Raw genomic sequence first — 14,684 nt, forward strand, 5'->3', positions numbered from 1 at the left:
GTCCTAAGAGACTGATACAATGCGGGATGGGGGGAGGTGAGGAGCCTGAAATTTGGGAAACACTGAGTTAGGAACCCAGCCATGATGGGGGGGTCAGAGGGTTTAGCTCTGTGATAAACCGAGTGACTGAGTCACCACACCGTTATCTGATCCTAACCCCCAGAGTCCAGCATTTTCACTCAGTACAATAGTTGTTTTAAAAGCTTTTTTAAAAAAAAACTAATAACTAAGCATTTAAATTGAGTAATTATTTTGTGCACTTCTTTTCTAATAAAATTAAATCTCATTTCCCTATACCTGGATCACCCTAATGACCTCGGGTTCATACACTAACTCTTGCGAAGGGCTGAGCTCCTCTTTTCTCCCCATTTTACAGAGGAGAAAACTAAGGCGCGGATGGAGGCGGTGTCTCCAAGCTTTTAGGAGAGACTAAATGGTGCTATGACTGCTTCTCTAACTCCTACAGCACTGCATTTACTCTTCCCCATCTCCAGCAAATACTCCCAGGAGAGCTTCTTCCCAGACCCAGAACAAGACTCCTCGCCTGCCGCCTGGCGGCGGGACTGGGAGGAGAAGAGGGCCGGCGTTCGGGAGTGGACGCGCTGCAGAGGCCGCCAGTGGCCGGGAGGGGGAGCGCTCGCGCTCGCGCTCCGGGAGGGGTGGGGCTCGCGGGCGGCGCGCATGCGTCCAAAGGGACGCCGCGGCTTCTTCCGAGCGCAGGGCACGACGGTGGCCGAGAGGTGCGGGGAAGCGGACGGTGGCCGACGAGGTCGGGCATGGAGCATCTGGAGTGCTGCGCGAGGCTCCTCCGGAGAACGCTGGTGCACGCGGCGGTGCGGCGCTACCTGCCCTGGGCGCTGGCGGCCTGCATGCTGGCGGGCTCCGTCCTCAAGGAGCTCTCCCCGCTGCCCGAGAGCTACCTCAGCAACAAGCGCAACGTCTTCAACGTGTGAGTACGCCCCGGGTCCTCTCCTGTCCCTGCCCTAGCCGACCCCCCGTCGCCTCGTCCATAGAGCAGGGGCTTAGCTGCCCTGATGGACGAGCCATGGGACGGGGAGGCCCTCTTCATTGTGACAGCTGCATGTGCACGCGTGTCGCGCCCGAGGAACCCCGAATGGCTGTGTCACTAGCAGTTGATGTCTGCACGCCCAGACGAGCCGGCTGGAGTTGACTGGGCAGGGAGTGCCGGGCAGGGCTGTGTGTGTGCGCGCGCGCGTGTGCGGGGCTCGGGGGGGTCGGGATGGGGCGTTGAATTAACCTCTGTCGCGGCGCCCCCCCACCTCCCCTTGGAGTTAGGAGTAAGCCCCGGACCTGCTTGGAGATGCCACCTTCCTCCTGCCTATCTGCGTCAGACCCCGCGCGGTGTCCGACCCCATGCCCACCCCGCCCCTATCCCCGGCTTGTGGCAGAATCCCGTCACCACCTGTGCCTTCTCGCCCTGACACCCCCTAACCTTTGCGAGCCTCGCCCCCGCCTATGATGGGACCCCCGCTCCGAGATAGTCCCCGAGGAGCGGAGTCCTCCAGCCTCTGACCTTTACCCTGGATCTCCTTGGACCTTCTCAGCCACTCAGAGTTCATGGCAGTGGCCCAGGGAAGCAAGCCCAGTTGTGCTCTTTGAGACACCTCCTTAACTCCACCCGCTCGCGCCTGTTTTTTTCTGTATTGTTTTTAACTCCTGGATTTCAAGGGTTTTGCACAAAAACACTTGCAGTAGTAAAGTAGTACAATTTTATCTGAAGGATAAAACTTCTGCCTTGAAGTGAGCTTAGATTCTTTAGAATTAGAGTGTCAGCAAGATCTCCCCAAAAAATCAGCCCGACTTCGCTTATCTACTTAAAACCCTGGTTTCTCTCCCCAGCCGTGACAGATCGTGCATGTCAGTTCCCAGGGAAGATGTGAATGACAGGCTCTTGGGTGGTGACTGAGTAGCCCTGGGAACCCAGGAAAAAGTCATCCTGTCCTTGGCCCCCCTTTCCTTCCTCACCCATCTCTGGTGGCTGGGCTAAGAATAGATGGTGATGAGTGTGGTTGTAGCCCCAAGCCTCCTGCATGTGTGTTTCCCATGGCTGGTCCCCAGGTCAGCCACCTTTGACGAGCGAGGGGAGGCAGACAGGCAGCCACTGCTTTATCTGGCCTGGGTGGGCTGGGAGCCAAGTGGCCTGGCAGACAGGCCCCTGTTGTTTGTGGGTAACCATGACCATGGATTCTGACATTTTGTTCCAAGCCTCTGTGCTAATCGGAGGGAACGACTGAATCATTGGCTCTGGGAGGGATTTAAAAACTCATTTGTTGGGGTGCCTGGATGGTGGCTCAGTGGGTTAATGCCTCTGCCTTTGGCTTGGGTCATGATCTCAGGGTCCTGGGATCAAGCCCCGCATCGGGCTCTCTGCTCAGCAGGGAGCCTGCTTCCCTCTCTCTCTGCCTGCCTCTTTGCCTATTTGTGATCTCTGTCTGTCAAATAAATAAATAAAATCTTTTTTTAAAAAAAAACAAACCTCATTTGTTCTTCTCAGGTCTATTTTACAGCTGGGGAAACTGAGGCCTGGAGACGTGTGGTAACAGGTTGAGTCAGAGTCAGGATTTGAACCCGGTCTTCTGGCTTGAACTCAAACTCTGTTCTGAGATCATTGCTGCCATGGAGGAAAGAGCCACGGTGTAGAAAAAACACGCGCTTTGGGCTGGCCAAACCTAGATTTACTCTGGGCTCGCTGATAGTGTGATTGTGACCCTGGGCAAGTTACGGAACTTTTCTGAGTCTTGCATTCTCTATGAAACGGAGCAAACGAGACCTTCTTCCCAGGGTAACCATGAGTGTTCTATGTGTCCACTTTCCCAGGCCCTGGATCACAGGTTAAGATCACAGGCCTGGGATTTGAATCCCAGCGCCACCACTTAGAACCTCTACTTTGGGCATGATACTTCTATGCCTCAGTTTTCTTATCTGTAAAATGGGGATAATAATAAGGATTTAGGAGTTATTCCGCTTGAAATTTAGTAAGTGAAGTTGTAATCTGTAGCTTTTTATCAACTTTCCTTATTTCCCCTCCCTTGAGAGTCTAGAGACCCGAGTCATGACCTTGTCTCCTCTCCGCCATGTCCCCTGTCTTCACTTCCACTTTCATCTTCTGCCAGGTATTTTGTCAAACTGGCCTGGGCCTGGACCTTCTGTCTCCTCCTGCCTTTCATTGCCCTCACCAACTACCACCTGACAGGCAAGGCCGGCCTGGTCCTGCGGCGGCTGAGTACCCTGCTGGTGGGCACGGCCATCTGGTATGTCTGCACAGTCCTCTTCTCTAACATCGAACACTACACAGGCAGCTGCTACCAGTCGCCCTCCCTGGAGGGGGTCAGAAAGGAGCACCAGAATAAGCAGCAGTGCCACGGGGGAGGAGGCTTTTGGCATGGCTTTGACATCTCGGGCCACTCCTTCCTGCTGACCTTCTGCGCCCTTATGATTGTGGAGGAGATGGCCGTGCTGCATGAGGTGAGGACGGACCGGAGCCACTGCCTGCACACGGCCATCACCAGCCTGGTGGTGGCCCTGGGCTGCCTGACCTTCATCTGGGTGTCTATGTTTCTGTGCACAGCTGTTTACTTCCACAACTTGACCCAGAAGGTGTTCGGCACCTTGTTTGGTCTGCTGAGCTGGTATGGGACTTACGGATTTTGGTATCTGAAGGCTTTTTCCCCAGGACTGCCTCCCCAGAGCTCTAGTTTGAATTTGAAGCGAGACAGTTAACAAGGAATAAAAGAGAAACAAAAGGGGTGACGGCAGGACAATGGCTGATGTATTTTTTTCCATTCTTTTTCTTAGTTATTCAACTAAATTATTGACCCCACTTTAAAGAGGAAGCTTACCAGGAAGCTTTGGTGAGTGGTGGTGGAGTCTGGAGAGTGAGTTTAATCCCCACACTTCTTGTCACAAGCACCACCATTCCCAGTCGGGCACTTTTTGTCCCTGGCGAGGCTTGACCTTAATCTGTAATGTTCCTTTTGTCCCTGGAGGGCAGGGCTAACGCTCAGTGAGAGTACAGAACTAGGAAAGCCTCTGTTGTGTGGCTGAAGGGAAGGCCTGGGCCTCGGGACCCTTCTCTGCTGCCATCATTCTCTCCCTGATCCTGGAGTCTGGTATTGTTAATGCTGTGGTTTAACAGTATTACCCTCGGGTCAGTTTTGCATAAGCATTTATTTCCAGCAGGGTTCTTTATAAACCAGCCAACTGCCCGAAAGACGCTCTCTGGTGGAGATATTTGCTTATCCTCAGAATGTTATATATTGCAACTGACTTGTGATTAGCTACCAAAACAGTGACACTGGAGTGCCTCTCTGGCTGAGTGTTGGATGATATTTATGTAATGAACATGGCTAGTTTTCTGTGTGTATTGTCTATTATGTATTGGTTTTTGGAGCAATAAGGTTACATTTTTTTCCTACAATTTTGAGCAAATGCTTTATTGTTTTTAATAACAACTATGGCATTTGTTTTTTGTTGACAAAACCCCCGAAAATAACCCAGAACTTCAGTGCTGCCCTTTGGTACGTGTGTAGATAGCTTGAGGTTTGTTGGGGGTTTTTGCTTTTTTTTTTTTAGAACACTGATTTACTTTTTATAATCAAAACTCTTGGCTTATAGTATTAAATTCCACCTCACTTCAGGGGCTGTTTTCTCTATAAAGAATAAAATCCGAAAGCAGACGTTTTCATGACAACTGAATGAACTTTAAGCTGAGTCAGAGTAACTTTGCAAAATACATTCTTGGCACTGAAACTTTCCTGACCACGCATCGGCGGTTGATCTAAACAGCATGTTAGTGATCAGTCTGCTCTGGCCCAAGGGATTTTTACATTTTGGATGAGATTATGATAAATCAGAGGTGAAGGAAAATGCTTCCATTGCCTCTGATGGCAAGAAGCCAACCTGTTTGCAAAAATGTCCTTATTAAATATCGGAGTGACTTTGGCCCCACCCTCCTACTTGTACCAACACCAGACCAAACCTAGGCCTGTTCAGCTGGCCTTGAAATCAATCTTTTCTTTCCCCATTGCACACTTCCCGATGTCTGACCTTGTCCTTCTGAGGCTTATCACCTCTACCCATGAAGGTGCGGTTACAGCTCTGTGACAGGACACACTCCCACCCCCCATGCCCCCGCAGGCTGCGTCCTTAGGCCTTTTGTCCTGGCCCCTTGCACTTTGTATAATCATCCTGGAAGCTTCCTTGATGTTCCTCCTCTCCCCCCAAGTTAAGCCTGATAATAGCATTAACCGACAAGCACTACACTTGACTGCCTTAACTCAAGCTTAGATTGTTAAGAGCTTGAGGCCCAGAAAATCTTCAGGGTAAACTGTCTTTCCTATAAAGATGTATTTAAAACCTGTAGCTGGTATCCCATCCGGCTGCATGTTAATTCGTATCCATGAAAATGGGAGTTGTGACCCACTGTACCCAGAGGTGGCAGAAACACTGGCGCTGAGATTCCAGAGGTGTCACCGGGGTGCTCTGGGAGCCTTGTCCAGATGTCACGGGCCCCTTGAGAAATTTTCTGCCCTCTGGAGTTTCCGTCTGTGAATGGGGAGTGGAAGAGGGGGTGGTGTAGGTGGCCGGGGCTTGTTGAAGGAGTTGGGCTCTCTCCTAAGTTTTGTGTTCAGCACCCAAAGGCAGCAGGCACTAGGTGACTCCACATGTTCATTTGCCGCATGTAAATCTCCAGCCGTTTCTCTTTCGAGGTTGGGATTAAGGCTCAGCGTTAAGTTAACTCTGTGCAAAGTGTCCGTGACTGACCCTTGTGTATCAAGTGGTCATTCACCACTTCCTGTTCGGTCTTAGCACCCTCGCCTTTCTGTTGGGGACATGCCCCATGTCCCCCAGTGAGAGCGCCTGGCATAGCTGAGAGTGTGGGCTTCGGGAAACCCAAGACGTGGGTTCCAGTGTTGGCATCGCCGCTGAGAGCCGTCTGACCGCAGCAAGCTTCATGGCCACATCTCGACAACGGAGGAGATGAAACTGGGAGGATTAAGGGCGGTGATGTAGGTAAAATGCCCCGCACCTGTGCTCAGCAGACGATAATCCCTTGTCTCCCTTTTTGCCCTCCAAGCCTTTAAACTTCTTGGCTCCTCGGGGAAGCCGGGGAAACAAGCATCTACTTTTGAGTACCATTTGGGGTCTGGGTCTCCCATTGAAATAGTCGTGCATCATCTTCTGGAAAGTGTCTGTTGTCTCCAGGTGCTGAACAGGACGCTTTGAAGGGCATCTGGGATCCCAGAACTCTGCCGTGCTTGTTTTGCCTCCCTTGCTGAGGTTCATTCACTGGCGCCTCATTCTCCATGTGCGTCTGTCGCCATCTGAGTGGCATATTGTATTTAGAGAATGGCTCTTGCCACTGTTATGCACACACAGATCGTGTGTGTAAACAAGCGAATTAAGTAAACTGGAGATAATGAAATCCCACATTCCATGTCTTGTGTGTTCTTTTCTGAAACCCTTAAGAAGCCCAGATCCGGGAAAGCTCAGCCTACTTGAGGACAAGGGTGTAGTTCTTATGGGAGCTGCTCCCTGTGTAGGGTGTTTTACTTTTTTTGTTTCCTCCCAAATCCTATAAGCTAAGTTCGGTTTATGTCCAGTCACATATTTCCTAACTTGATTGACTCCTTCCCTCTGTGCCATATCCTGGGGTCTGGATTAAGCAGATTGGGGAGTTTTCCCGGCAGAAGGAGAAGAGCTGAGCCTCACAGGAGTCATGCTAGATTGTGGTTACAGAGTTCACTCCCATGAGGTCACCGGGGAGAGTGCCCTGTGCCCTGTGCCCTGGAGGCCTGGACACATGTGAGGGCTTTCTGTGCCTTTTCGTGCCCACTCATTTGTCAGTCTGACCTGCTTGGCACCGCCAGGCAGTATCTGTCGAAAACTCCACAGCTCCAGGATTAGAAGCTCCTCATACTGCAAAACTTCCTTCAGCGGCACCGAACTCCTACGGGGAGCCAGGAGCTGATGGGGTAGGATAAACTCCCTCCCCGCCTGCATTGGTGGTCCAAAGTCCGTGCCCTTGGAGCTAACGGTGTGTGCTGGGGTTGCGGAGGAGAATTTGATCCATCTGTGTGCTCAAGGAATGGAAGATCTTGTGGAGAAGACATGGAAGGAGCCAGCGAGCACCGTCCAGTGTTCTGAGCGCTGGGGCAAGGTCAGGGCCTGGAACCAGAGAGTGGAGGACAACCGGCTGCCCTGGGGAGTGAGGGGATGTTTTCACAAAACATAACCAGTTAGGCAGAGAAGGAAACCCCAGGAAGTGAGAACAGGATGCACAAAAGCACAGATATGCTATGGGGATTCTTATCCAGACATCCCTTTTCAAGAAACCTACCGTTCTGCCCATTTTCAGGAGCAACAGAGCGTGAAGAAAGCTAGACTTAAAGAAGGACCTTCAGCAGAGGTGACGGACGGGCCCTGCTGTGATAGGAAGAGCCCCCAGCTAGAAGTCAGGTCGCCGGGCTCCGAACAGGATTCTGCCGTTGCTTGTGTTCCTTTCCTGTATTACTTCGAGTTGCTCGCTCGCCAGCTCTGGCTCTCAGTTTCCTTATCTGATAAATGATAGCAGTGGACTGAGTGATCTCACCAACTCTTCTGGTCCATTCTGTTTCTCCGTTCTGCTGGGTGAAGCTTCCCAAGCTGGTTACGACTCCTATTTTAGGAAACCACATGAAAAGAAACTCCTACTCAGAGCCTAGGTGGCAGCTGGTTTTCTAGTGAGTGACGGAGGAACCTACCTCTGCATGCTCCTTATCGCCCCCTGCCTTTAGTCTGCATTAGTAGCCTAGTGCACCTCGGATCTGACGGCAGGTGTCCACTGGACTTTCGGGACGTTGGGAGCTGAGCCTTATTCCCAGAGGGGTGAGCTGCAGAAGCCTTAAAAAAAAAAAAAAAGTCTCTACACCCAAGCCATTTCTGACAGCTGTCTGGGAGAAGGGAGGTTCTGTTAAGAGAAATCCTGTGCACCTTCAGAACTTGTCCCAGAAACCCCTCATACAGTCTCTGAAGGGTTTTTTGAAGTTGAACACACACAGCACAGAAAGCAGGGACTCTTGTAGCCTGGGGAGACAGGAGATGGTAAATTGGGGCCACGTGTTGAGAAAGTAACCTAGTAGTGTCCAGACTTAAAATGTGCAGACCCAACAATCTCAGCCTAGGGCTGCGGGCTGAGGAAGTGGGCAAACAAGTCTAAAGACTTCCTTGAAGCTCCTTGTAATAGTGAAAGGTTGTCAAGTTTTGTTTAACTGATGTCAATCAGTTAATATAATGCCCTCACTACAATATAATGCCCTCATTACTAAAGAATCAGTGCTGTAGTATTTAGCGTGGAATCTGGAGGCCCTTGGATGCCCAATGACCAGAACTTACAGCTGTGTGGCCTCAGTCACATCTGTCTGAGCCCCTGTTCCTGAAGTAGAGGGTCAGGATGCTGCTACCTCTCCTCCCTCAAAATTCACGGCTCCCGTATTCCAGGGGCACTGGGGGAACCAGGCACTGTGGCCTGCACAGTGTTCATTCAGAGACACAAGCCTTCAAGGGGTTCATCTAGCTGGGTGCAGGCGATGAGTGGAGCAACTCCAGACTGTGCTGAACATCTAACGTGGGGTGTGCCCCCCACCTACGCTGACCAGCCACAGCTGAGGCAGAGATGGTTTGCAGAAAGCACTTAGAGGAGCAAAGGAGGAAGGAGACTGGACTCTGGCCAGACAGCCTGGATTCAAATTCTGGCTCTGACACACGTGCTGGAGCACACGCACGCACACACACGCGCACAAACACACACACACACACTCTCACACTGGCTTTGTGACCTTGAACAAGTTCCTTAACCTCTGGCCTCAATTTCCTCATCTGTAAAATGGAGATAATAGGAGTACCCACCTCATAGGGTTGTTGTGAGGATTAAATGAATTGCTGTTTGCAAAGTGCGTAGGCCAGGACCTAGTATGTGGGAAGTCTAGAAGAATGTGTTCAAGTGCACAGAGTCTCTCCTGCGCCATCATCACCATGACTTACTTTACAACCAGGAGAAACCCCGTACGCGTCAGTGTTTTCATTTTGATCAACTCAGAAGTAATTAAAATGTATAGTTAATGAATGTAGAAGGCGTGTGCCGGTGGCCTAGCGTGGGAATGGAGTCTCTGAGTCTGCCACCTGCTTTCAAGGTTGGGGGGATGGTGATTGAGGGAAAACAAGAGAGGTGTTCTCTGTTTATCTGGGGGGTTTGGGGGCAAGGTAAAGTAGGTCTCCCCGTTTGAGGTGCTGTCTGCACACAGGCAAGCCGAAGTCTGGCTGACCCCGGTATCCAGGCAGCTGATTTTTGGGAACTGGGCTGGATGCCTTATCAGGGAGCCCCGCTGCTTGGCTCGTCTTCTCTGCCAGCGTGTGGCCGCCTGGGGTGTGTGTGGCTGAGATGGGCTGAGTGCTTGGGAGATCAATAGGTAGAGAAACCTGGGAACCGCCCCTGATTAGCATCTTAGTTTCTGGAGCAAAGTTGTTCGGGCCCTGCCCAAACAGGCTGCTGTCCCCCATTGCCCACAGCCCCATCTTTCCATCCCTTTTTGACTTCTGCTTGCATTTCCTGAGCACTCTGTGTCTGCCAGATCCTACCATGCTCCTGGGGACTAATGCAGGGGTGGATGGGTGACCCTGATGCGGAGCGATTAGAAGCTTTGGATTGGAGCAAGCAGGCTACGTTCAAATCCTGCCTGTCCACGCCTCCGCTGGGTGATCTTAGGCAAGTCGCTTAGCCCCTCTGGGCTTGTTACTCATCTATGAGGTGGGGATAATACTTTTTTTCCTACCTCTCTAGTCTTTGATTGGTGTAATGAAATCATGGATGGGAAGATATTTTAGAAGTTTTAAAATATCAGACCCCTTTGAGGGCTGCTCATTACTGAAGACATTTACCTTTGCCTAGTGAATGTCTGTCTCAGAAGCCTGGGCACTGTAACTCCTACACGTCCCCAGCAACCCTGAAATGACTCAGCGTCATCAATGTACTCTTGAAAATGCAACATTGAATACAATGAATAACAACTAGCATTTGTTCTGAATTTCTTAATCTGACACCTGGCATTTTTATTATATGATCTCAACTGTAATTCCCAGTGACCTTGGCCCTGGAGAAAACTGGAAGGCCTCTGGCTTCTAGAGCCTTTGGCTTCCGATTCCAGCTCTGCCACTGTATCAGTCAATGATTGCTGTAATAATGCTTTGTAACAAACCTCCCCCAACATGATGGCTTCTGACCACAGATGCTCGCAGGTCACAGACAGGGGCCGGCCTGAACACGTAAGCTCTATTCCAGGCCACAAGCAGGGCTCAGGTCTGTTCTATTTTCATTCGGGGTCCCAGACGAAAAGGCCAGCAACTACCCGGGACGTGATTTTCTTGTGATTATCACCAGGGCACGAAGGCTAAGACAAACAGATCAGGACGTTAAAGCCTCTGCTTGTGTCCGGTCCTTCCACCAACATTCCACTAGCCCGAGGTGGTCACAGGGGCCAGCCCAGCACCATGGCCCAGGGAACGAGCTCCGCGCGTAGTGGAACCTGCTCCAGAGTCGCATGGCAAAGGCTGTGGACATAGCATCCTATGAGGGAGTCCAGTAACCCAAACTACCCCTTGTACCTTGGGTAGTTAACTCTCTGAACCTCTGTCTCTTCATCAGTGAAACATAAAAATCAATGTTTTGCAGAGTTAAGAATAATTCATGCGAATTTCCTAGGGCACAGTTAGTGTTCACTGGATGGCAGCTAGCAGTATTATCAACTCCATTTTAGAGATGGGAAAACTGAGGCCTTTAGCCAATGTGGGCCCAGGTTGTGGGGGGACGACCAGACCAGTCTTCGGGGATGTGCTGGAGTGACCTGGACAGGTGATTCTGCGCCTTTGGTAGTGAAAAGCCAGTGAGCGGAAGAAAGTCTGACCTTACTGTGCTCCCCACCACAGACCTTTCTGTGAACAGCTGGAAGTTTGGGGAAGCCCAATTCCACAGTGCATGGGGTGGTGCTGAGAGCCCCACATCAGCTTCATCCCTCCGTCCCTCCACGGCGCTGCATAGAAAGTTCGGCAGCTGACGGATTCTGAGCAAATGTCTGTGTGTTCTCTCTTCCTGTCCTCCACCCTAGGTTCTCTCCCTGGCGTTCCAAGACACAGAATGGGACCAGGGAAAGGACTCTTGGCTCTAGCTCACTCATAGTGGGACCTGACCCAACCAGATGCCAGTCTCTGTAGGGCCTCCGTTTCCCCATATGTGGAACAAGTGAGTGGAGGTTCACGGCATCTTCCAGTCCGGACTTAGAGTCTGATTTTCTCCAGCCGTCTGCCTGTGCCTCCTCATTCAGCTACTCCTCGGGTTAGAGGCTGCTAGCTGTTTGCCAACATCTGTTCTCTCCTTCCTTAGCAATAGGCTGCCCAACCAGATGACATTTCCCAGTGCCTTTGCAGCTGGGCCAGGCCCAGCCATTAAGTTCGTACCCATGGAATGTGAGTGGAAGTTTCGTGACCCTCTCCCCAGTGTAGGTCTTAAACTACTGGACACGTGCCCTTCCATCCTCTCTTCCCCTTCTGAGCAGATAAAACCTAGGTATCAAGGGCCCTGTGGATGAGAACAATGTCCCAGAGGAAGGTGGGGCAACAGCATGGAAGGAGTCTGGGTCCCTGAATGAAGGCAGGAAACATTCCAGGGCAGTTTCTACCACTCCCCTCGCGAATGGGAGAACACGGAACATCCACGCTCCGGAGTCCTTGACGTCTCTCCCCTCTTATTAAAAACCGCTTGGTATGCACCGTAGCAATTCTTCATTCCCCGCCTGCTATACTCCTGCTCCTTCTTTATTCCCACTTCTCCAGGCCTGACTTCCTTGCCATCCAGCCAGCTGCCCTGGGGAAAGCTGGAATGTGTTAGGCATTTGGTGGAGACACAGCTTGGCTGGGCATCGGTCTCTCTGCAGGTTCTAAGCAGAGCTGCCAGCTCTCGTAACAGCCGAAGAGACCCTCCCTGTCTCCAAACTGAGACTGACTTGGCTGTCTTTGCCATGGGCAGGCACCTCAGAGTCTCAGCAAAACCAGACAGACCTCCGCCTCCTGCGGCTGGTCAGTCACCCTCTTCTCCCGTCCCCAGTAACCCAGGCTAAGCTTCCACTTGTGTGTTAAGTCCATCCCAGCATTCCTGTCTCCCTATTTAGGTAGAAGGGCTATTTGGGTAGATGAGGGGAAGGCTCCTAGAACTCTCCACTGCGCCCGCACACTAAACTAGTTTCCACACTGTACGGTGGACGGGACCCGGAGAATGTTTTGTTGAACTCCATGGGGTGGTGACTCAGACAGCTGCTTTTCCAGATGTGGTTTCTTCACTAAAGCAAATCGATGCAGTGTCTGTCTTTGAGTTCAGCTTCTGGGCTGGAGTGTTGTTCTCTGTGTCGTTTAGTAAGGACCGCCAAAAGCCATTTGCTTTCACTTGGCAGGGCAGCAGTTCTTAACGTGGGGCTATGTCAGCTTTTTTGTTCTCCGTCCTAGTTTGACCTGTAGAGAACTTTGATCTGTATAACAGAACGCCGATGCACGACACTGATGACATCGGGCTGTGCCCAGTGAACAGGAAATAGCGAGTGCACCAGATGCCTTGGCGAGACCCGCACCCGCCAGAGGGTGTAGTCTAAACCCCAGGGACATTCAGGGCCCGTAACCGGGGTGAAATTTGTAGGGCCCCAGGGGTTAGGAAATGTCAGGCTGTCCCCTCCAAGTGAAAGACAGGTTGCTACGCCTACTGCTAAGATCGAAGCAGTGCAGTTGGTGGCCCCCTTCGGATTTGAGAGGCAGTGTGTGCCCATCTGCGTATGCCCATCTGTGTGTGCTGCTCCAGACCGTTCGCTGAGTCAGCTCTAGACTGCTGGGTTTGGACGGCTCCCAAAGCAGATTCAGGCTGCAGTGCAAGGTGCTCTGCCCATCGAGCCTCATGTTCCAGCAGGCCCAACGGTGTTTAAATAGTCTGGGATGTAGACATGGTGTGTGGAGCCTCCCGCCAGCCCTAGTGGACGATCTCACTGCACCGCCCTAGCACCCAGAACAAAGTCATGTCCTCGTCTGCAAATAACAATTTACAACTAGAAAACGAGTTTCTGGTCTGCTCCTGGGCCCTGGTAGAACTGAACACGGCCACGAGACACCCAGTGACGAGGCAGCCTGAGCTGTGCGTCCCGAACCGGGTGTCATCTGATCCATTCAGCCGCAGAGCTAGGTATGTTCAGCCCCATTCTCTCAGGTGGAAGTGAAACAGCTCAGACTCCGCCAGCTCTTCCTGCCACACTGTCACCTCTCCCTCACCCAACACCTAAGGCCGTGTGACGAACTCCCTAGGATCAAATGATGGAAGAAGAAAAACCTCCGTCCTGGTACCAGCTGGGAGTGGATGGCCGCAGCACCATGGGACGGGCTCAGAGACATCGGAGAAGGAAAAGCCTCTCAGCGGACAGGACTTCAAACAGTGCCTGTGGTTGTCCACTCTATCGAGATGGAGACAGAAGTCCAGAAATGCGGATCTGCACGTACTCGTGGAGTGGGTGGTTTGGCTGGATGCTCAAGAATGTGAATGGAAGATTGGTAACAAGGAGACCTGTGAGGGAGAGGCTGTGGCCGGACCTGTAACAAGGGGCACGGAGAGAGAGGATGTCTGTATTCTCTGCGGGTATCCCCGCCAGAAGGACTCACTGTAGAGGAGACTCTCAACACTTAGATGGACATGACTTCTTCTGTAGGCATAAGCCCCTCCCTCCCCCAGCCACCCTAGTGCTTGCTCAACGGGCTCAAATACAAAAAGGGGCAGATGGAGTACACTGACCCCTTCCATCATGGAGGGGCACAAGTTTTATATTCTATGTATGGATTTGCCGTCTTTGACCTCCACGCCCATGGACACCTTGGATCTAGTCTTGGTATTCCATACAACATTGCTTCTGGCCAAGGAGTTGATATCACAGCAGAAGAATGTAGCAGTACAATTATACCTATGGAACCTTCTGGTCTTACTAGGTCTGTTATCTAGAAGCAGCCAGACTTATAGAGCATTGAAATGGCCTCCTGCACCAGGCAGGATCACCAGGGGGTGATGTCCTGCAGGATGCAGTCTACACTTCGCACAGACCATGGTGCTGTTTCTCCCACACCCAGAAAACACAGATCCAGCAGTGCTGAGGTGCAAATGGGAGACTAGCCCTCACTACTGCACATAATAACCCATTCACAAAAATGCTACTTCCCATCCCTGAATCCTTGCACTTTGATGGTTAGAGATTATGGTTCCTAAAGAAGGAATGCTTTTGTTGGGGAATACGTCATTGGTTCAGCTGAATTAGCAGAAGTTGAGGTTGCCATTTGGCCATTTTGATCTCATACCATTGAAACTAGAGGCAAAAAAGGGTCCTCTACAGACTACGGGGATTGGTCCCGATCACCGAGGGTACGTGGGCTTGCTTCTGCAATGGTGGCCTGGGACACTCTGTATAGGAAGTCGAGGATTCTCCGGGGTGCCCCACAGAATTTCCATGGCCAGTAGTAAAAGGGTAATGGGAAACCACAGCAGCGAAAGGACCACCAAAGTCTGAGTCCTTTCACCAGATAAAATACCCCAACCACGAACTGTTGGTTGAGGACAA

At 51.5% G+C, this 14,684-nt stretch overlaps 1 protein-coding gene across 1 annotated transcript; it reads left to right on the top strand.

Annotated features, from left to right (window-relative positions):
• The first annotated feature begins 721 nt into the window (after positions 1–721).
• Positions 722–3,810, top strand: FITM2 (fat storage inducing transmembrane protein 2). The gene is made up of 2 exons (XM_032838565.1): positions 722–949; positions 3,135–3,810. Exons 1-2 carry the CDS (start codon positions 777–779, stop codon positions 3,739–3,741), a joined length of 780 nt encoding a protein of 259 aa, XP_032694456.1. The 5' UTR covers positions 722–776; the 3' UTR covers positions 3,742–3,810.
• The last annotated feature ends 10,874 nt before the right edge of the window (positions 3,811–14,684 follow it).

This window comes from Lontra canadensis, unplaced genomic scaffold (genome assembly GCF_010015895.1).
Source record: "Lontra canadensis isolate GAN:19392208 unplaced genomic scaffold, GSC_riverotter_1.0 scaffold105, whole genome shotgun sequence".
In the NCBI taxonomy this organism is placed as follows: domain Eukaryota; kingdom Metazoa; phylum Chordata; class Mammalia; order Carnivora; family Mustelidae; genus Lontra; species Lontra canadensis.

Bases quoted from the DNA above. Each gene is read 5' to 3' on its own strand.
- FITM2 (XM_032838565.1), top strand. From the start codon at position 777: ATGGAGCATCTGGAGTGCTGCGCGAGGCTCCTCCGGAGAACGCTGGTG. The intron at 950-3,134 runs GTGAGTACGCCC...ATCTTCTGCCAG, and splicing joins AAGCGCAACGTCTTCAACGT to GTATTTTGTCAAACTGGCCT.